Source organism: Artemia franciscana, chromosome 11, assembly GCF_032884065.1.
Source record: "Artemia franciscana chromosome 11, ASM3288406v1, whole genome shotgun sequence".
NCBI lineage: Eukaryota > Metazoa > Arthropoda > Branchiopoda > Anostraca > Artemiidae > Artemia > Artemia franciscana.
This window is the reverse complement of record NC_088873.1, coordinates 10722916-10747569: the sequence shown is the minus strand read 5'-3', so window position 1 is coordinate 10747569 and position 24654 is coordinate 10722916. Positions and strand designations below refer to the sequence as shown.

At 34.2% G+C, this 24654-nt stretch overlaps 1 protein-coding gene across 1 annotated transcript in view; it reads right to left on the bottom strand.

Annotated features, from left to right (window-relative positions):
- Positions 1–6189, bottom strand: part of LOC136032793 (uncharacterized) — a 67022-nt gene extending 60833 nt beyond the window's left edge. Inside the window, exons 1-2 of the mRNA XM_065713169.1 lie at positions 6075–6189; positions 64–234 (exon numbers count right to left, since the gene is read on the bottom strand). Of these exons, the coding sequence (XP_065569241.1) occupies positions 64–234; positions 6075–6125 (222 nt within the window). The 5' untranslated portion in view covers positions 6126–6189. The remainder of the gene's footprint in view (positions 1–63; positions 235–6074) is intronic.
- Between the last annotated feature and the right edge of the window lie 18465 nt (positions 6190–24654).

Genomic DNA, 24654 nt, shown 5'->3' with positions numbered 1-24654 from the left:
CTAATTTTATTCCAGAGTTTTTACTATGGCAACATCCCAAGAAATATTCAAATAATACTATACCTGATAATCAGAAAGTTCAATCACCAGTTTCTGAACCTTATCATCTTCAGCTTTTCGTAGCTCATGTAGGTTTCTATATGAATGGTATAAACTTATGGTCGAATTTATTAAGCTAATTGTACACAGTCTGTCATCTTCAACAAAACTATCAAATCCATTTGAAGAGAGTTCCTGAAAGATTTTTTTTTAATATTGTGCTTTGTTAATTACAAAAGTATGCAGATGTAGCAATTTGCTCTACAGGGAGCTCTAAACACCTTTCTATGATGTTTCAGTGTCCTGCTAGCAGTGGAGAAAAAAAAATGAGGACAAGTCAGTGCTACCCATGGAAAAAAAGGGATCATCCTTATTGTTCAAGCCAAGAGACCATATGTTTCCTGAATAGGCCCTAGTGATTCCAATAGTGTAATTTCTTTTTTGATCCAACGCCTTTTTTTAAAGGGTTCAGGGTATTTTTTAGAAATTCCCTTAAATTTGTTTTCAAAATAACTTTTTACTATTAAGACTAAGTTAGATAATGGCAACCATCCATGAATCAAATAGAAATGGCAATTTTTCTCGCTAATCAGTTTCTTTTTTAAATGTATCAAAATTTTTGGTTACCATGAGTCATGGTTTGTGCTTTACTATGTTGCAGCTATTGCTGCAACCATAATTAAAACAAGTTATATTAATATTTAAGCTAATATTGCCAAACAAGAACATCTAAAGAAAACTGGGCGAGTAAGATTCACTACAGATCAAAAGAAACTGTGTAAAAAAAGTGATGATTCACTGTAAAAGAAGCAAAGTCTAAGCTAAACTGAAAAATAGTTGAACCTGACAGAACCACCAAAAACTGCATCAATTCTGTACTTGTCCCAAAACGCTGGAAAACTAGCATGCTAGGCAAAGTCGCTCTTGCAGGAGGAGACTTTGACAGTAATCATACACTTGTAATGGCATTTTTCTGCCTCTGTCTGAAGTCGGCAACAAAACTCAAGAAAAAAGTCCCAATATTCCATACTGAGCTTCTGAAAGACAAGTCAACTTGCAACCATTGCCAGATCAATCTCAATCTGGCTCTCAAAACCCCCTTAGAGAATTCTTCAATGAATCCAGAGAAAATAGATTTAGATGCCCCTAGTCAACAAGAGCACCAAGATCTTCATACATACAGCCAAGACAGTCCTTGGAAGAACTAATGGCTTTGAAAAGCCATGTATCACCAATGAGATCATTTAACTGTGTAAAGACAAGCATGCTGTCACTAATAGGCAAGACCAAGAAAACAGAGAAATTTATAAGCACCTTAAACATCTAACAGAAAAGAAGATCAAACACACTCTAACCATGTACATTCATAACAAATGTGACCAATGCAAGATTGACTTCTGAAAAGGCAGTACCCATACCATGTACAAAAGAATACAAGAGGTATCAAGGTGCAAAACTACACTAACAAATGCACTCCTGTATAAGGACGGGACTCCCATCAACAGTACAACAGGAATAAGAGAGAAGTGGAAACAGCATTTTAATGAACAGTTAAACCCCAGAATCAATCCTAACCCTGCTGTTCTTAGGAACTTAACCATCTCCCCATTGGAACAAAGCGCACCACCACTTAGTAGCAAGGTTGAAACTGCCTTGAAGTCACTCAAATCAAATAAATTGACTGGACCAGATGGATTGCAAGCAGAACTCCTGAAAGTTGACTTATAAGTCATAACAGACTTCTGCCACAGCCGCCTGGCACAAGGAATATTTCCCAAAAACGTGATGTCCCACTACCATAATTCCTCTGCATAAGAAAGGATACAAAGCTAAATGTGACAATTACCACCCAATCAGCTTGACAAGCAAACCTGGCAAAGTGTTGACTAAGATACTACTGGAGAGAATAAAAGCACTAACCAGTCACATGATGCCTGAGTATCAGGCGGATTTCTGAGCAAACTGCTCAACAATAGACCAGATTTTTGTCATCCATCAAGTAATGGAAAGATACCTTGAAAACAGTTAGGACCTCTATCAGTCCTTCATTGACTTCAAACAAGCTTTCAACTTAATTTGGAGAGAGGGCCTTTGGCATATACTACTGCATTATGGCGTCCTGTCAAATATCATATCACTCATTTGTAACATGTATGAGTAGTTCAGAAGCCAAGTACAAACAGTTGAGGGAATGACCAAATAATTCCAAACTTCTGTTGGTGTTTTGCAAGGATGCCTTCTCTCACCTCAAATGTTTAATCTCTTCCTCCATTGTGTAATGTTGCATGTTGAAGCAACCAATGGGGCAAAATATGAGGGATCATAATCAACAATCTGGTATATGCAGAAAACATCAACATGCTCACCAGATCCATCACTGAATTCCAAACCAAAGCAGATAAGCTGGAAGTAGTTACAGGAACCTTTGAAATGAAAATCAACAAGGTTAAAACAAAAGCCATATATGTGTCACAGTTCAATAACCCAACCCCACCAAAAGTAGAGCAGAAATAGAATTAGTAGACAGCTTCACATATCTTGGGAGCGAGGTCGCAAGTGACAATAATCACTCAGAGGATATCAAAAGATGCCTTGCTCTGGGTAGCACCAGCTTCAAAGCTCTGATGCCAATATGGAAGCAAATCCAAATCTCTGCAATGCTAATACTTGAGCTATTCTGCTTTATCATTATTCCTATAGCTATTTACAATTGTGAAACATGGACAGTCAGAGTAGATGACTCTAGGCAACTTGCCACATTTGAGACAATACTGCATCAAATTGCTGGCATTACATACATAGATCAAGTCTCAAATGCCAACCTACTCAAAAGACTGCATTATAACACTATCATCCTGAACAGGGCCCATGTCCAACAATTTAGGTGGCTTGGCCATGTCCAGTGCATGTGCAACAACAATAAGCCAAAAATTGCCTTCAAAGGTTGCATCCATGGTTCTTGTGCTTGCAGTCACCCTCCAAAGCACTGGAAGGAGAAATTCTGACTGCAACTTCCCTGGTCTTCTAAGATTGGCACAAAACAGAGAGCAGTATAGACAACAAATATATTTGCTTGTGAGGATAGAGGCCCCAAGACAACCACCAAGGCTGGACGAGACTTCAGTCAATTAAGTCAACTTATGTAGCACAAGGGAGACGTTGACTCAATGAAGAGCCCAGACAATGCTTGAATATAGAATTCTTTAAGATAGCCTAGATGTGGTTATAGTGTAGCTCAGGCATTGAATTAAGGCAACTCTACTTTTTTTTTCTCTAGAATGGCTGCACTTGGAATGTTTTGCAGTAGTGGACATCTAGTAAAGAGCTAATTTCATCCAAGGACATATTAAAAATGCACTTTGAGGCTTGCAACTTCAGTGGTCAGGGAAGGGGGTAATCTAAAAATAGGCCCCAGGTTGTTTCCAAAAACTTGGGACAATACTCCCCTAGGCTCAAAACCAACTATGGGCTTCCAATTGACTGAATCAAAACTGTTGGATTTCAGTGACTTTGACCAAAAGTGATCTATGCCCCCTTCTAACCAAATGTCTACCAGTAAGATAGACATCTAGTACCTTTTTGAGCCAAAATATTACAGGGGTTTTAAACCAATATTAATTGACAACCAAAGTAAGTCACTGAGTCCTCAAACACCCTAACTTGCCAACCATATCACCAAATTCTACATGAAAGGTAGGCATGATATACCTTGTTTGAACTGGATTCACTAAGGACTTTTTTTTAACACATATGATTTAGGAAAAATGTGACCATATGGCCCCTCTCACCCTTAATGTTCAGTAGAATAGTAGGAAGTTTTTTTGTAATAGGAAATTAAATGAAGATTAGCTTTGGCCAGAGCAACATGAGAATGGAATTAATGCTGTGCATTTATCATTTTTTTAAGGGACTTATGGGACCATCATTTTGTCATATAAGAATATATGCCCTTATCATATGTTATGGATGGATGGATTGAGATAGACTATTATCTTGTCTGAAGTGGAGAGAGACTTGGGGGTCATAGTCGATAAAGAATTAAAATTCACTATACACACACAGACAGCTGTAGCCAAAGCACTCCAAACCCTGGGCATTATAAAAAGAACAATCACTAGTAGGTCACTTATGGTGATGACTAAATTATATAAAGCATTGGTCAGGCCTAATTTGGAGTTTGGCATGTGTGTTGCAAGCCCCCCTCAACAAAGGTGACCAGCAGAAGTTAGAAACAGTTCAGAGATGGGCTACAAAAGCAATTGAGGGATGCAAATACTTAAAACTACTCATCCTGTCTGAAGATGCTGAAACTCCCTACTCTTGTCTATAGACGTAAAAGGGGTGATATTATTATGATGCATAAGCTCCTGAATTATAAGTCTCCATTAAATAAGCTATTTCAACTTGACCAGTCTGCCAGAACTAGGGGGCATAGTTGGAAACTGTATTAGAAGAGAGCTGCCACTAGACTATGCAATAACTTCTTCACTTACAGAATAGTGAGTTTTTGGAATTCTCTCACCAAAAAAGTGGTCACTACCCCCAGCACTGCTGCCTTTAAAAGAGCCGTTGATGGAGAATGGTCTTCAAAGCTGTGGCAAACTGAGTGGGATGCTGTTGAGATGTCCAACCATCATCATCATTAACCAGCAATTCTACAGGATTTAATTCTTATTTTGCTGGACAATGTAATTTAAGGTAAAAGAACAACCAATACCAATTGGGTCCCATGCAAGTGCAGACTGGAGATCTTTTTGTAGTGAGATACTAGAACACTGGGTTAGAAACCAAGAGTCCATAGGAGGTGAGGGTATTATCATCAAAATAGATCAAAGTGTATTACTTCATTGGAAATATAACTAGGGGAGATCTCTAAGCCAAATTTCAATACTCATAGAAAATGAGAGGGTCAGCCAAAAAAATTTACAGTCCTTTTCCTAGAAGGTGGTGAGACTTTGAGACAGGACTATGGAACTCTGGTTATGCACACATATAAAGCTGCATGCAATAATAAAAAGTAACTGTTGAGGAGCCTACTCTGGTCTGTCAGAACTCAGCAAGAAACAATGCTCTCAACCAAACCAATCATTCAGAAACCTTTGTTGGACCTAAAGATTCTAACTTATATAACCAGTGTGCTGAAAAAAAAAGGATACAAGAGGCCAGGATGAAGACAAAGTACCTGAAGCAGTACATTGTCTTGAAAACCAACAATCCTGAAGAGCACAAAAAAGGTATCAAATAATGTAGCCAACTGGGTTTCTTCCTAGGTAAACTGCATGAAAAAGCAAATGGCTAGGGAAGGAAACATGTTAAGAAAACAATTCATAGCCTACTTCATAATATGCAGAATAAGGTACCCAGAATAATTGCAGCTAGCAATCTTGCATGCATCCTTGCTATATTTACCCCCCCCCCCTCCCTAATGTGCAAATATATAGCCAAAATTGTATATTTCCCATCTAATCTCCAAATTTCTCTATCTTGTTTCAGCCCATGTACCAGTAAACAGAATCAATTGTGGAGAAACAAAAACCAGAGAAACAAGTGATGGGTAGCAGAATGAATTGGAAATATACAGTTTGGGCTACAAATCTGCACAATAGGGTGGGGGGGGGGTAAAGCATAGCAAGCTTCCTTTTCTACATTTTATTCTCTAGGCTTATATCAAAATCAACTACCCAAAGTTAGATAATACCCAAAACCCATAAATTTATCAAGATATCAAAATCCTAGCACACACATTTAAAAAAAGCATACATAGGTAACTTTTTTCTATGAATGGAAAACAATACTGGCTGAAGTATGTTTTCTTAGCGTAGGTTACTGCCTACTGAGAGGATTTAATAAATCATCAATCATTTTATTAATACTAATAATAACTAGTACAAACGTAAACCGGTTACTAAGCCCAAGAAGCTTGGCTTCTAGCCTAGTGACCAAATTAAAACTCATAATAGAGTAATAGAAAATTGTGTCTTGATTTTCTATTCAAAATTTACTATTGTAAGGTTTATATGATAAAATCTAAATACCTTAGATAAATATAAAGAAACACTATTTATATTTTCTGGGTTACATATCATGCTTATAATTCGAAATGTTTTGCTTTAGATTAGCATAACCCCGTGTTCTTTTACTTTTCCGATTACTTATGTGACTAATCCAAGCGTTTTATGAGACTACCCCCCTCGAACGCTCAGAGTTGCATTTGATTCGACTCGGAAAAGTTAACTTAAAAGTTGACTTTTTTCTCTGCTGCCGTTTTATTTAGTAAGAAGTCAACCTACAAAGTCAACACAGAATTGCCAATCGAACGCTTCACTGGAAAAGAGTTTAGAAATGTGAAATCGTTTAGTCTAAAGAAAAGACAATGAAACTGTTAATAGTGGAAATAATCTTAGCTTTTCAATGACCTTTAAGTAATATTATCCATATTCCTTTGGATTTAAAGGGTTTTTGGTGTTCTGTAGGCCCATCTTGCATAGGCTAAGCTTAATAAGGAATCAGAAGAAAAATTTCATGTTGTTAAAAACGTTGGTTCTTAGGAAGGCAGCTATCACATTGGTGAGGTATTCAGATTTTACCAAATCTAACAGACGTTTCTAAACCAACCTATAATTTTTAGTTGAAAAAATTTAGAATGGTTAGGTCAATGCCTATATCATATAGTCTAAATTCATTGAGATTGCTGTCTAAACTGGATTTTCAACATAAAGTTGGGGTAAAATTTTACTTTAGCTACTTTTTGGCTATTTTTGAAAGAGGTTGGGTGAAGAAAATGAAACTTTCAGGGATGTGTCTAGAAGCTAAAGTGTGTCCCAGGAAAGTACTTAAAGTACCTACCTCCACTTCTTTTCCCTCTAGAGGGTCCTGAAATTTTTGGATACCTTAATTTTTGGTTATCAGTTTCTTTCTTTCTGGCCTTAGTTCTGAAAAGACAATTCCCGTTGACTTAGCAGAACTTTTAGCCTTAACACTGGGTTTTTCTAAATTTAGAAATAATATTTTATGCCACCTGATTGTAGGTTAAATATATGGCTGATATGATTTATTCTCCATGAATTTTTGTTTGTTTGATTTCATTGATGTCAGTTGCTTTCTGTTAAAAATACATTTATTTTTTAAAATCAATCTTCTTTTGTGAAAAAAATTTGAATTGTTTTCCTTTTTACATGTTGCATAAATTGTAAAGGAATGCCTGGCCCTTCATTTCATAGATTTAACTAAAAGTCATTGGGGCGTCTTATATCAAAATACATCTGACACATTTTAATTATTTCTAGAATATATGGGAAACCATTAAACTTTTGCATTTGTTGTGCTAAAAAATTGTCTTAAAAAGTGCCAGGTTTAGAGGCTTATTTTAATATTCTTCTTGCTGATCAGTATAATTGTTTTTAAAATTCCTTCTTTTTAAAGCATTTTAGAGGGATTCTAAGCCCACCATGGGTATATCTTTGTCACAAATGATTATCCTCAAGTGAGCTGGTGGAAAACAAATAGAACATGTGATTTTTCTTTTTTTATTATGTCAAGACTAGAATTGTAACATATGGACCAGCAAACCCCCTCCCCCTTTCAGAACTCAAAACCAAATCTCTCATTCATTTACTTTAAAAAGTTTTAAAATAAGAATCTCTTATACATATAAAGATTTTAAAGTGCAAGTTAATTATATCATAGGATTTGTGCTTTTTTAGTACAAGTTTTATAACAGGCAAAAAAATGATACTTTTTACCTTTGGTACAAATCTTCCTTCAAGCAAAAAATGATACTTTTTTGACTACCAAAATTAGATTCAAACTTTTGAATAAAGCCAATTAGAAACCAGATTTCTACATCTGGTCTGGTCAACAAACTGAAGGTGAAAACCCTCGTTATAATAAATCTTTGCAAGGAGGTTAAGCCATATGTTGTATAGTCAAAAAAAAAAAGTTGTGTTGCAACTCTTCTGAGGTCAGTCTACCCTGTGCTTAATTTAGAAATCCGGATTGATTCGGGATATATAAGGTGAACTAAAAGTTAAGAGTGTAATTCAGTTTTTGGTAGTCACTCTTTGATGCACTTTATACTACTATCATTTATTGGAGCCGTTTTACCTGAAGTTGTATATGAAGTAAGAAAATAAAATTATTGTCAATAATTGTGTTTGTCTTTGAGTTAAGGTACAGGTACAGTTCCTATTGTCTACTGGTACGTTCCCAAGGGAATCTGCCCATTTCGGCAAACCTAAACGTCATGATGATGAATTCGTCTCCAAGGTTATAGAGACTGGTAAATAGAACCCTCCCAATCTATATCCATTAACTATAAGGCTCCCATACCACAAACAACTGAAACTATGTAAGAAATCAAGTAAACTTTATAAGCAATCCGTAAAATAGATCAAGAAAACGAATATACTTTATAAGAAACCCCCCCCCCCCCGTAACATTTGGCGCGGTCATCAAAAAAGACACTGAAGGAACTGTATATATGCCTAATAACATGACTACCTGCTACCCTAGACAAATATGATTATTCACAAATTATTTTTTGATTTTTAAGTGCATTTAATTTTACATTATTTAAGTGCAGTATAATTTTATTTCTACTTATGTATTCTTTTGTATGTACCCCACCTTAAAGAAATTAGAATCTTCAGTAGTTAAATATAAATAAATTTTAAAAGAAAACTAAAATTTTACATACTGCATAACTTCAAGAAAAAAACTGAATTAAAATAACAAATATGGCTCAGGAACAAGATGAATTATTAAAAGCGCAACAAATTATTGCAACTTCGGTAGAAATTGCAAAATCATTACCTGATTATGAAGGGGATACAGATGTAGATCAATTCAACATCCACTTAGGACAATTTGTTGAAATGACAAAAATTGACTTAAATTCATTAAAAAACATGCTACTCTTAAGACTAAAAGGACAGGCTTTGACATTTTTGAAACAAATTGAAAATACCGTAGGAACTGAAACCACCTCAACAATTAACTCAATAAAGTTATTGCAACAGGCTTTTCAAAAGAGATTCATCGATACTAGCTCATTGAACAAACTAAAACATGGGTTAGTCACATTCGAACAGACCCAGAACGTAAGAGAATATTTAAATAAAATTAGAATCGCAACAGAAGCGCGATACGGTCCAGGTGAAGGAGAATTGTATGAAAAAATAATACTAAATGCATTTAAACAGGGACTCAACCCAAAACTATATCGTCTCTTAATTTCCAAAAAAATCGACGACTTAGAACTGGCAGTTCAGGAAATAGAGACCGCCGTGGAAATCGATTCCATAGTCCTGCAGCACCAAAAACTATCAATAAATGCGGTAGAAAGTAAAACAGCTGTAAAATCAAGAGATCCCTCTCCGCGATTTTTCTCCAGAGAATCATCGCCAAAACCACTTCAAAATCAAATTCGAACCACCACACATCCAAGACAAGTACGCTTTGCCCCCAATAATCAAATGAGGGCACAAGCGAATTATGAACCACTAAGGTGCTACTCCTGTAACCGGTTAGGTCACATCGCAAGAAATTGTTTTACAAACAATAATTATCGCCCAAATTTTAGGGGATCGAGCAACCATTTGTCCAGGGGGACAAACTATAATAGATACGCCCCTAGAGGCAATCGAGGGAACACCTTTTTAACAAGAGGTAATTATCCAACCCAAAATTTCCAACGCAGTACGAATCAGTATCGCGGAGGATATCGCGGAAGGTTAAACCAACCTAACAATGGGTAACTTTACCAGCCGACGGAACCCATATAATAACTCAACTTCAATTAATGATCAAGAAAACCAAAATAGAACTAATGAAAACTCTACACCCGAAATCTGGGAACCCCAGGGAAACGAATCAAGCCCCCAAAATTCGTAGGACCAAAATTTGGTGGCAAAATAATATATAGGTCCCCACAAGTGATTATACCATTTTTAAGTTCAAATAATAATAATATGTTACCAGTATTTGAAAATTTTAAGGCAGGAAATATTTATTTCTCAGCCCTTATAGATTCAGGGGCAACAGTAAATGTGATAAATACATCCGTATTTAACAAATTACCCAATTATATTAAACGACGAATGAGCAATATATGTCCCAATTTATCAAGTGTGACGGGACACGACCTGGATGTAAAAGGCACTGTGTACCTAACCTTGCGCAAAGATGACAGAAATTTCTATACTCGATTTATAGTTTGTAAAAATTTTCCATACGAAGCGATAATAGGTGCTAACTTTTTAAAAGCCAATAAAATATTATTAGATGTAGCAAATTCAAAGTTTATATATCCGACAAAAACCAAATCAGAAATAAATAACATACAAGCAAACAAGGTAAAGGAAAACATAGGCAACATGAAGGAGTATAGAGAAAAACAAATTCAAGAAATTTCATATTTATGGAAAAAGCTAGCGAATATAGAAACTCCCAGAAAAAAAACCAGAAGATAATATCCTAAACTCAATAAAAGAAAGTCATAACGAAAAATATTATGGATTCGTAGTAAGAAAAACTAAGATTCCCCCTAAATCAATGCAGAGGGTCCAAATATCACAGATGTTAGAACCAGTTAATGATAAAAATAAAACTTGGGTAGCATCGCCGTCGGAAAATCTCCCGAAAAATGTAGTTTGCGAAGAACAAATTATAAATTACGAAAAGGGTGAAGGTTATATTTGGGTAACGAACACCCACGAAAACGACCTAATCACCCTAAGTAAAGGTACATGTTTAGTAGAGATACAAATAGTATCGGAATCCGATATTAATACTTGGAAAAATTTGGAAAAGAACTTAGTGAATAATATTAATGTTCACGTTGACAAAGAATTTTCACTGACGCGATCTCAATTTCTTGAAAAATTCGAACTAAGTCACATAACCGATGTATCATTAAAACAAAAATTATGCGACTTATTATGGGAATATAAAGATGTCTTTTCGACATCTGAAGAAGACATAGGACTTATCCCATTTTATGAACACGCAATACAAACCACGGGGCCGCCAGTTGCAAAACAACCATACAGAATTCCTTATAAGCATAAAGAATGGCTAATAAATAAAATACATGAACTTGAAAAAAATCAAATCATAAGGCCAAGCATAAGCCCATACTCTGCCCCCGTTATTTTAGTCCCGAAAAAGAATAATGATCTTAGACTAGTGGCAGATTATAGAGCTTTAAATAAACAGGTAGTAAGTGACAAATTTCCCCTACCTAGAATAGACGAAATTCTAGACTCAATATCAAATAAAAATAAAATATTTACTTCCTTAGATTTGACACAAGGTTATCATCAAGTAAAAATAAAAGCGGCCGATATTTTTAAAACAGCTTTTTCAACATCTGAATGTGGTTCTTATGAATACTTAAGAGTACCATTTGGACTAAAAACCAGTTCAAGTGCATTGTGTAGACCCCTCCTTCATTTACTAAGAGGCCTAAATAACATAATTCATTTTGTTGATGACGTCATAGCTATGGACAAAGACGCGGAGGACCATTTAATGACCCTAGCAAAAGTGTTTGAGAAATTTAGAGAAGGCAATTTAAAATGTAGACCTGAAAAAGTAAATCTTTTTCAAACTAAACTAAAATTTTTAGGAGTAGTTGTAACACAAGGACAAATTTCCCCAGACCCCGAAAAGATAGAATCTGTTAAAAATATAAAACCCCCTCAAACAATTAAACAATTACGAGGAATCTTAGGATTAATGAGCTACTTTCGAAAATTTATAAGAAATTACGCACAAGTAGCAAAGCCTCTCACGGACCTCACTAGAGGGAACCCCCAAAAAATTACATGGTCTAAATTAGCTCAAAATTCATTAGATCATTTAAAAAAGGCTTTGACTTCAGAACCTATCTTATGTTTACCCGACTTCCAGACAGGACAATTCGTTGTTACTACGGATGCCTCTACCAAGGGGATTGGGGCGATTCTCTCCCAAATAATAAACGGGGAAGAAAAAGTTATAGCATATGCTTCGCGTACTCTTACTCCTGGAGAAAGTAATTATTCTGCGACACAACTTGAATTATTATCGATTATACACCATTTAGAAAAATTTAAACATTACTTGGTTGGACGAAAATTTAAACTACGTTCCGATCATAAAAGTCTTCAATACCTACAGACTTTTAAAAAACCGTCCGGAATCCTCGCGAGATGGATATTAAAAATTCAAGATTTAGATTATGAATTTGAACATCTTAAAGGAAAACAAAACGCCCCATGCGACTATCTTAGTAGATTTCCAGATAATGCTCCCTTAGAAAATGAAAATGAAGAAATTAACACGATAAAAGAAAAACATGCTCCGAAAAATAAAAATTTAAAAAGGCAGACCAATAATTTAGTAGAAGAAAAACACAAAGACAGCCCACTATCTTTAAATAATATAAAAATACATCAAAAGAAAGATAATATTTGTGCGGCTCTAATAGAATATTTCTTATATGATAGAGACCTACCCAATGAAATGAAATCCTTTAAAAAAGAAATTGATAATTATTATTACGATTTAGATGAACAAATACTATGTAAAATAATGACCAGTAACGATAAAAGAAATCAAACGACCATTATACCAGTGTTACCCCAAATTTTGGAAAAACCCGCTTTTGAATTTTTTCATTCTGACGTAGGAGGTCACTTGGGGATAGAGAAGACCTTCCATAGATTAAAACAATACTTTTTCGTTGCTTCAGCCTTAACAAAGTTAAAAAACTAATAATAGTTGTGAAACATGTAATTTAAGAAAAAATCCTCAAGTCTACCCTAACCCAGGGACAGGAAGAACGCCTACGGCCCGGTTCCCCTTTGATATAGTTTCTTTTGATTTATATGGTACTAGCGGAGGACTACCCACGTCTAATGAAGGACACACCTGTGTACTATCAGTGATTGATCACTTTTCTGGTTTCACTTTTGCTAAACCATTAAAAAATCAAAGCGCCTATACAAAGTCGAAAGCTCTCGCTAAAATATTCCTTAATTTCGGTATTCCTAATACAGTATTAAGCGACAACGGCCCTAATTTCGTATCGAAAGTAACTAAGGATTTAATGTCTTTTCTTCAAATAAGTAAATTGGTATCGACCCCCTATCACCCCCAGGCCAACGGAAAGATCGAGAACAGACACAAACTTTTCTCTAATATTTTAAGCATTTATACGAAAGAAAATCACAGAGACTGGCATAAAACCTTACCTTATTTAACAAATGTAATTAATACCGCTTACTCCCAGGTCATTCATGATAACCCATTCTACATATTATTCGGACGAGACTTTAGAATCCCTTATAAGGAAATTATAGAATCAAGACAATATTATAATGATTCTCAAGATTATAGGCAAGAATTTATCAATAGAATGAGAAAAACTTACAAACTTGTAAAACAAGAAATAGAAAAATCAAAAAGACAACAAGAGGCCAAAAATATTCCAAATGTTAAAGGTGAACTCAATTTTCAAGTAGGAGATTGCGTTTATTTAAAAAATGAAACCAAATTGGAAGGCAAGAAGCTTTCTAATAGGTACGCTGGCCCTTATAGAATAGTTTAGAAATATGATAATGACGTTACATTCAAACTATTAAAACCACAAACGGGGAAAACTTATAAAGCCCATGTTAGTCGTATAAAAAGGGCAAAATTCACAGAAACATGGACCCCTCAACCTTCAACATCAGATACCTCGGAGGACGAAAATGAACCACCTCGCTCTAGACTAAGTGAGCTTAAACCTTTTAATTTCAAACAAGGATATTTTGAAAACAGTAGTGACGAAGAAGAATTTAATGAATTTCTAACCATGACAAATATGGTTACCCCCCCCCCCCCCCCCAAAAGTACCCCCGTCACGCGAAGACGGAAAGAAGGCGACTCATTTTCCAGTGAAGAGTCAGAAGAATTGGACTATACAATTTCTCCAAAGTCACAATTTTTTCCAGATAAAATGTCAACCCCTTACCCCCCAAAACGTTTCCCCGACAATTTAGTGAAACCTATTTCACCAATAGACAGACCCTTATCGTTACACGATGAATTAAATAAGGCTATACAGACCCCTGGGGACATCGAGTCACAAAGGGACAAACAGCCCCAAAAACAAACATTAAGAGAAGCAATGGATATCATTAATTACCCCATTAAGACTAGACAGAGTACATTTTATACTAATCCAGTTACTGACGAACAACAGTATCACGATATAACCGTCTCAAAGGCAAAACCAAAGGACTGGGTATCTTGGAAGGAGACCTTAATACAAACTATTCCTCACCCTCCGGAAGACATGGCTTTCAAGCAGTGGAGGCACCCCAAGAAAACATTTGAATCTTCCCAAAGCTCCCAAGAATTGTTCAATTCTCCCGAGCCCAGAGATCAACAGGACGAGTCAATCAGTAAACCCTCTACTTCACGAGGAGAAGAAATTTACGAAGGTCAGGCTGGATCTACACCTAAATCTCAAACTTCTACTTCAAGAGAACCAGATACTAAATCTACAACTAGTTCCTCAGATACCGAGAGTGAATCAGGCACAAATGAGCCCAAAGATGTGGAAGGAACAAGACCACAAAGTGCAACTGCCCAGGCTAAAAAGGCACAAATTAAAGGTCAAAAATTTCTTAAAAAACAATATAAAAAGTTTGACTTGATATCGCTAGCGAAGCCAAAGAAAAAAACCGAGTCTACCGAAGAGAAGGTGACAACAAGATCAGGCCGAGTTGTCAAAAAACCAGATAAATTAGATTATTAATAAAAGAAAAATAAAAATCTATCAGTCCGGGATAAAATAAAGAATAAAAAAATAAAAAATAAAATAGTCATTTTTTTTTTGCTAATTGTTAATTGGTTACGCTAAGAAACCATCCCGTAATAAAAAGTTCCTAAAGAAAATACTTTTCAGAAAGTCTGCCTAATCAAAAATTAAAAAAATTGGCCTGCTTTATAAAAAAAAAAAAAAAAAAAAAAAAAAAAAAAAAAAAAAAGCGCTCATTATTGCTATTTCTCTATTGCAAACTGATCCTATAAATATCCTATATATATATATATATATAGGGTAAAATAAAAACGCCTTATGCTTATGATATAAAATTCTAAATGTTTGCGCCTAAAATTAGAACTGCCCCGTCGAAAAACGTTTCGCCAGGTAAGTAAACAAAACTCTTCTTAATTCCAAATATTTTACTTTCTCCAATAATATAAACCATCGCTTTGTTAATAAATCTTACCAAAAGTAGAACTTAACTGGAACAAAACGATTAATATTGCCATAGCTTACGCGTACCAGTCAAAAGATTTAGGTTTAAAAACTAAATTGCAATCGAGACTACAAGTTCTTAATTGCCATTTTCTTATTACAAATTGATCCGATAATCTAACGTTTGCGGCTAGAACCACATAACGCTAGATGGGTTGGCAAAACCGCTCCTAATGCTTAACTATTATTTCGAAAAATAAATATTTTCTGTACCCTTGATAATCTCCAACTCCCCAGAAGTTTAAAGAAATATTTAATATACACGTAAAACAAAACCAGAATAACGACCGGGAAGAGTTGATTTGATTTTTTCTGAGGGGTAACTCGATGTATTTTTGATAGCGTCGGGTTATGACTCAGAGAAAGTCGACTTAATTTTTTTTTGCTTTTACTCCTCGCCAAGAGACCACTCCGAATAAGAATCCATAAATAAAAAAAGGTACTTTTCAGAAAAGTTTAATAAACTCCGATTGAAGAATTGGTTTATCAAAGGGGACTCAGTATTGTGAGTAAGTCACAAAACTATTTTATTTAACAAGAATTTGTTACTATAATCCACCGCAACAATAATTCCGTAACGCAAGAGCTTATTAATACAACGATAACTAACACCTGCCCTATAGAAATCGCTGTCACTTTATATACCATAGAAACTAAAATATTGCAAAACAGCTTATGGAAATAACCATCGAATAATAGTAAATAAAAACTCATTAGTAGCCTTAACAAAAATATTATTACAAATAGTCAATAACAACAAGAGTCTTCGTAAACTGTAGTCATAGCTAAACTTGTTCTAATTTACCCTGCAATTTTATAATTGTCATAATCCTTTCGGGCATATTCTTGGTTCGCCTCCCTACTATTAAATAGATTTAGTGGCTTCGAATAAATTAGCTTGTAACTAAAAAAAAAACAACATTAATATAGCTACTTGCAATAACTTGCAACATCTAACAGGCATTCAGACTTGGCATCAAATCTACTTCATCCTCCCGGCAGTATCAAGATCGCACTTAAATATTTTTTTTTATATTATTTTCTTATATCTTTTCTCCGTGAATATGGCAAAGGGAATTATAGATACGGAATTTATTTCAATTATTCATGCCAAAGAAAATATAATATATTCGGCCGCTATGCTAGTCCAAGATGAAAACAATAAAGAAATATACGCATAAAGTTGGTACCTAAATTACGATTTGACAAAATTTAAACCCCACACGTATAAATTTGGGTTAAAATTAGCTAATACCCCAAAATATCGACCCGCAAGGGGAGAAGTAAAAATCAAATACTCAAACAAAAAACAAAAAGGGACTAACTTGACAAGTTTACAGTTAAAAATAAGAAAACTGCAGAAAAAATTTAATATCTGCTACTGGTTTTGCAAGGGGCCGACACAAACTGACCTTCTTCTAATTGATAAATGTAAAAACCCAAAAATATGTTATAAAATCGAAGAAAACGAAAATTGTACCAAATACGAAGGAGTTCATCACCCATTAGAAGAAATCCGGCATTACGCCAAATTTTTATACGACCCGAATACACGAGAATATGCCGTTAAAGGGGATAAAATCTTCTTAAGACGAAAAAAATCTAAACAATCTAAAAAAGACGCTTACAAAAACAACTTGCCTGCCAAAAATTTTAAAATTCTAAAGTACAAATAATATTTTTTAGATCTGTAACCAGAGGGAACCAAATCAGGTAAAAATTCACTCAACTAACAGCCTTTACTAACCGGAGGAAATTTCGTATAATAAAACCTTAGAAAATGTTCTAAGACCCCTAGAACCCATCATAAACCAAATACCCTCAAGACAAGACTTTTGGCTTCCAAACAAAACCCAAAGTCTACCAGATCTTTCAAAAATAAACCATGAAACGAACGAAAAAATCTTAGAATCAGCAGTAAAAAATGCAGTAAAAAATTTGCGTTACGACTTACTTCGTTCCTTACTGCACGTTCCAATTATACCTAGTGATAGTTTGATAATTGAAATAATGGTCATATTACTAGTAAGTACTTTTCGCCAGAGGTAATGAGAAAAGACTACGGATACAGGCACAGGTTCGCCCTATACAATTTTACGGTACTTCTTTGCTCAATCCCCAAAAAGAAATATCCATTAATCGCGTCCCTAATATGTGAAAATTTTTGGTTAACACCACTTGAAGAAGAAAATTTCGAGCTACCTTGGCCTTCAAAGTTCTTAGAAATGCTAATGGAGGTAGACTATAGGCTATTTAACAAAGATCTACTCCTTAAAATCTACAAAAATAACAATGTAAATTATTACTGGATTAATAACTCTATTCATCACTTATATCTAGGACAATACGAGCTATTAAAACGCTTAATTACTAAGTTTTATACAATAGACGAAAACATTGGGTCAAAACTAGTAAAAGGAAAGGATATTCTAATATATGAAAAAATAATAAATTGCATAAGCCCGCTATGTTTTCATAAACAACTGACTTTCAAAAGAGTTTGTATTACTCCAAATAACCCCAGTTTAAAGGAATTGTGCAGAAAAAACATACGCTTTATGATGAAAAAAACCGACATTCACTATACGTTAACTAACCTAGCGCTCCCCGAAACCCTAAAACGGTATTTACTACACATAGAAGATATTCGTGGAAATAACAACCAGGAATATCGATTGACTTTTATGACTCCACACCCGTTAAAATCTGAAATAAATCAATTTTCGAGCCAAGGGCCAATAATAAATATTTCAAATGACCATGAACTAGATTGTTCAAATTTTATCTAACTAATATCACTTTTAAACAGTAAATTAACGATAAATTAGTTTCTTTTACTCGTTTCTTTCCTTCTAATGTGCAGAAATAAAAATTATCTCCTATGATTTTACTACTCTATTTCCGAGTAGGGATGTTCCAGAGCATAGTGATAGAAAGGCTATGATACAAAGTGTATTACTTTTCGACACATTGTGCGTTGGAAATTCAGACGAATTGGATTAGAGTACCAACCTAAAAACCATCAAGTTAATCTGACTTAATTTTTTAGAAATTGGGTGATATCTGCCAAGAAAGTCAAGGAAAATGAGTAACCAACCACCAAGTTATTTTTTCGCAATTCAAATCAAAAACGCGCAAATAAAAAGAAAGGCCTCAGAAGTACAAAACTATATGATTAATATAGACCCTAGTTTATCGCAAGCCCTTATTCAACACAGTACTTTTCACGTTACACTAATGGTCATCCACCTAAAAAATAATAGTGAAATCGAAATAACAAAAAATGCTTTCGTGAGGGCAATGTCTGCCTTTCAACGGGAACTCAGTGAGAATCAAATAATACTCGACTTCCAAGGCGTCGGAGAATTTTCAGAACAAATTTTGTATGCCCAGTTGAATAATGAGACAGAATTTAAAGCTCGCTTAAATCCCCTTTTAGAAAGAATTACTAAAGAAAATAGTAAAACAGGAATATAATTCGCAGACCAGGAATGTTGGAAGCCTCATTTGACGTTAGTAAATCTCAGAAAAGTCGCGAGGCTAAGAAGGATGGCAAAAAAACTACCACCATCAATAACGTCTATTTTTAAAAATATGAAATTTGGATATCAAATTCAACAAAGAAACCAACTAAAGAAATCTGGAAAAGATGAGAACGAGAATATATAATAGATAATACAATTAACAGGTAATATACCATTGCTATAAGCTTAATAACCCTTTACGCCACTAACGGCAAAGCAACTAACATATGTATGCCTTTTATCACAAAAAATTTTTCTTTTACAAGTATAAAAATAAGTATCTCACAAACCAAATATGTCTACGAATAAGACTAACCAACTTAAGAATTATAAGCCTTAAAAAAAAAAAAAAAAAAAAAAAAAACCTAGGGTATCTTTTAAATTAAACTCCTTTTTGTGTCATGTATAAAAATTCTTATCCTTTTAAAATAATATATATTTACGAAATCAATTTAAAGCACAAATCCTATGATATAATTAACTTGCACTTTAAAATCTTTATATGTATAAGAGATTCTTATTTTAAAACTTTTTAAAGTAAATGAATGAGAGATTTGGTTTTGAGTTCTGAAAGGGGGAGGGGGTTTGCTGGTCCATATGTTACATATGAACAGCGAACATGAACACGAACATGATACATATGAATATACCAAACATGAACAACGAAGAATCAAAAATATCAATTTGGCCCAAAATAGAGAAAATTAAGGGTACTATGCAGCTAGCAAAAATAAAAGAGGCATTAGACCTACAAATACCGTTGTTCACGACAGAAGACCAAAGACTAAAGTACGTAGAAAGTCAATATGGACTATTCTCGCCAAATTCCTGGTACAATATAATAATAACCATATTTTTGGTATTTCTTATATCTCTAACAATAAGAGCGCTACTCACAGTAAATTATGGAAAACTCTTGAGACTAAAAACGATAAAAAACGATGCGATTGATGCTCAGGAAATGCATCAACTAAACCCTACAGCCCCGGATGATATTTAAGCCATAATAAAGGGAGGTTATAACAGTATGGGAAAATCGAGGTCTTTTCCCATATATTCATATATCCAGTCCCTACTTTAATAAATATTGTTGGTGTATTTCAGCCAGAAGGCTAAGATACGATTTAATTGTATTACTTTTTGGCGGAAATACATCAGTAATATAAATATTTGGCAGAAAATTTTTATGTAAGATCTAGACCTCTGACAAGTTTAATCACTTGTCCCTCCTTAATATAAACAAGAGAATGGAGGTTATCTCTTGTAATTTTCGATATTGTGTTACTGAACTAAATATTCCTAACGCATGGCAATAGAAAGGCTATGACGCTAGAAATAGACGTTTCTTTTCTACAAAGTCTTGCGTTGGGAGTATAAAGAATTAGAAATATACAAAAAAAAACAACCTCCAAATTAATCTTGTGCTTAATCGACGCCTTTAAACAGTGTTATTTGTTTAATCACATAATCATATACCTATCATATAAATGTCACAATAATCAATGTTAATCACAACCATCGTTTTTACAATTATATAATGTTGTTACTATTCTATTTAATAACCATATGATTCTGCCTGGAAATTTTTTTTATTACAGAAATTGGCAATTGGCCGATATTACATAATGGTCGAAAACTGGAAAACGCCTATCATGATTCATCAACCGCCAAGGAACGCCCGAAACCACATGATTCAACCAGAAAGCTATCACCCACATGACACCTCAGAGAACGCCATCTACCATACTGAAATCATTTTCATCTTCTGATGGGACATCGCAAGATAGAGAAGGCGTAACATCCAGCCAAAATACAACCACAGCATATCCGCGAAGGCACCATAGATGGTAACGAAATACAACATGAAGACCCGATATCAACAACATCAGACCCAATGAAGATTTACATCAGAAAATTCTAATCTTATAAACTTTGGAATCAACCACAAAGTAAGGTTTTAAATACTACCTCAGTCCAATAACGCTTAAAATGCAGAAGGGAGCGGGAAAGGAATGGAAGAACCGTAGTACCAGGCGTACATTTGTACTTAAACTCCTAGGGGATAGGTATTCCTAGTCTTGCACTTCCCATTTTGAAAAAGCGTGATAGAAAGACAGACTGTACGGATGCTAAATTTTTAAGAAACAAAAAAACAAAAAAAACTTAAGGGTGATAAACTAAAGAAATGACATTATATTAATTCAATCAGTGGATAGGGCAAGGACACGAGAATTGTGATTGGTGTATAATATTCAAAGAATAGTAAATGGTGAACAATTAAAAGTGCCAAGTAGTGAGTAGTTGGAACTGAATAAAAGTGCAAGTGGAAATACTTTTTATGTAACGTTGTATATTTTTAACTTTATTGTAAGAATACCTGGAATCAGTTGAAAACTAAATAAATACAAAAATTTTTTTTGTGAAACCAGGTATTCAAGTATATACCTTATTAATGTCAAGTGATGTATTAATGTAATTCAAGTGTAAGGTGTAGGTTAATTAAGGGTGTAGGAATATATATGTTTTCTTTAAATAATCATTTCTGTGGTGAAAGAATTAAAATAAAAATATTTTGACAATAAGAAACTGTAAGAAAAATAAAATTTAAGGACAGGGAATGTTCTGATTGACGAGGGCGTCAATCTACAGCGGGATAGGGGATATGTAACATATGGACCAGCAAACCCCCTCCCCCTTTCAGAACTCAAAACCAAATCTCTCATTCATTTACTTTAAAAAGTTTTACTTTACTTTAAAAAGAATCTCTTATACATATAAAGATTTTAAAGTGCAAGTTAATTATATCATAGGATTTGTGCTTTTTTAGTACAAGTTTTATAACAGGCAAGAAAATGATACTTTTTACCTTTGGTACAAATCTTCCTTCAAGCAAAAAATGATACTTTTTTGACTACCAAAATTAGATTCAAACTTTTGAATAAAGCCAATTAGAAACCAGATTTCTACATCTGGTCTGGTCAACAAACTGAAGGTGAAAACCCTCGTTATAATAAATCTTTGCAAGGAGGTTAAGCCATATGTTGTATAGTCAAAAAAAAAGAGTTGTGTTGCAACTCTTCTGAGGTCAGTCTACCCTGTGCTTAATTTAGAAATCCGGATTGATTCGGGATATATAAGGTGAACTAAAAGTTAAGAGTGTAATTCAGTTTTTGGTAGTCACTCTTTGATGCACTTTATACTACTATCATTTATTGGAGCCGTTTTACCTGAAGTTGTATATGAAGTAAGAAAATAAAATTATTGTCAATAATTGTGTTTGTCTTTGAGTTAAGGTACAGGTACAGTTCCTATTGTCTACTGGTCCGTTCCCAAGGGAATCTGCCCATTTCGGCAAACCTAAACGTCATGATGATGAATTCGTCTCCAAGGTTATAGAGACTGGTAAATAGAACCCTCCCAATCTATATCCATTAACTATAAGGCTCCCATACCACAAACAACTGAAACTATGTAAGAAATCAAGTAAACTTTATAAGCAATCCGTAAAATAGATCAAGAAAACGAATATACTTTATAAGAAACCCCCCCCCGTAACAGAATATCACAAAACTGAGCATTCATATTGCTAATTGTATCTTAAGTAAATACAATCCCTGATGGGAGTTTTGTTGATACCTGTCTCAAAATTAATTTGTCTAAATAAAAAAATATTGTTTATGGGACAGCAGTGAAAAATGGTAGGAACTATGACTTGAGTAATTTTTTTTTCCAAAATATTTTCTTTTTTCAGATAATTTTTTTTCTGGTCACATTTGTGTTCCTTCTTAAGTGGTTGGCACTCTAGGTTGAGAATACTTTGTCCAAAAGGGCACAGGTTTACTTCCTGGCATTACCAGTTTATTTGGTTTGGGACAAAGTTCAGTGATGTGACTATGTAGGTTCAGCCAGAACTGGCCCAACCTTGAAAGGTTAACTAGAGAAATCTAGGGTCAGTTAGCAGGAAGGGCTTGAAAAAGCATAGAATGACTGGTCCCTAGCTTCCTATTGCAATTCCTGGCTAAAGGACCACTTGGTTCTTTACTGGGCTTCTGACTTAACCATAGAAAATTTCTTTTAAACCCATTAAATGTAAGTACAAAGGAAAGATTGCCAGTAAGGCGGACCTTCCTTTTCAATGAATTGTTGATGTATAGACAAGAGTGTAGGTCATAAGGAATGGCTGGTGAATGTTTTGCAAGGTTTAAAAATTTAGGACAATTGGTCAGGTTGGCAACTGAGCACAAAAGTAAAATTTTGTGAATGGTTTTTCTTTGTGACTGTTATATTTATGTATTGTCAAGTATTTTAAAGTTAATCTTCATAGTTTTGTTTTAATTGCCATGGCCTTAGGAATTTAGTTTATTAAAACCTACTTATATCCATCCATTTTCTTTTAAACAGGGAGGAGTTCTATGTTTCCTAGCTTCAATAAATTTATATGCAATTTTGAGACCTGAGTTACAAAGTAGGTCAAAACTTGCAAATGGAACTGTGGTATGACTAATTAATTTGTAAGGAATGTATATCAATTCAACGATTAAAAAACAATCATTTAGAATTCAAACAAGACAAATAAATAAATAAAAGTAACCCTTTACAACCATTTAATGAAGTGTCACAAATGTAGATCTTCCCTAAGATTGAATGAACAAAGCTTCAATTATGAATCTGTTTTCTTTAAACAGACTGAAGGGGCAAACCTCCAAGCTATGACAAATTCAATCTCACTTTTGGTATCTTTTCTTTTCAATGGGAACTTTCTTAGGATTTTTTTTCAACCAAGTAAAAACAGTAGGGACAGGATCAGGTATAAGTGACCTTTCACTTAGCCTACATACCCAGGGGAAAATCATGCAACTATACTAATAATTGGTAAATTTTTTGTTATTCATATTTTTGATTTGCAAATAAAGTGAACATACCCCTTGATGCCTTTTTTATGTTCTTTACAAACATAATAAGTGCTTCAATTGCAATTTCAAATTTAAGCACTTTTCAAGCTCTTGAAAATGACCAAAATATACCCAAATAGTTTTTGGGTATAAAAAAAGCTTAAAACACTGGTAGCTAACTGTTTCATTATTAATCCATTTTTTAAATGTTGTATAATCTATTAGCACTGATTTTCCACAATTAAGTTGGATTAATAAATTTTACAGTATAATGCTGTGTTTCTTCTTCTTTGATGCCAAATTTTCAATTAAAGTATGTGTTTTTGGTCATTTTTGACAAAATAATGTATGTTTTTCACTGCCAAAATTTGTTAGGTTAAGTAAGGTGAAAAAGTATTTAAATTTAAACTAGCAATATAAGCAATCATTATATTTGTAAAGAACATACAAAAAGACATCAAGTGGTATATTCACTTTATTTGCCAGTCAAAATATGAACAACAAAAAATTTACCCCTAACATGCCTAATTTACAAATATATAGCCCAAATTATATATTTCCAATGTTTTCTGCCACCTTTTACTTGTTTTTCCAGTTCTTGTTTTGCCCCAATTGCTTCAATTAACAGGTACTAGGGTTGAGGGATAGATTGGCAGAATAAATAGAAATATGTAATTTCAGCTATAGATTTCCATATTAGGAGGGTTGGGGCCAAAGTAGAGCAGGGCTGCATGTAGAATGTGTTAGCTAAAATTATTATATAATTTACAAAGAATCACCTTTTTTAAAAAGGTTTTCTTCTATAGGTCTACAGGTCCTTAATAAATATCGGACAGAAAGGGGCGTGGGAGGCCATCCCAAACACAGGGACACAAAAATTAAACACGAAAAGAAGAAGATCAAATGA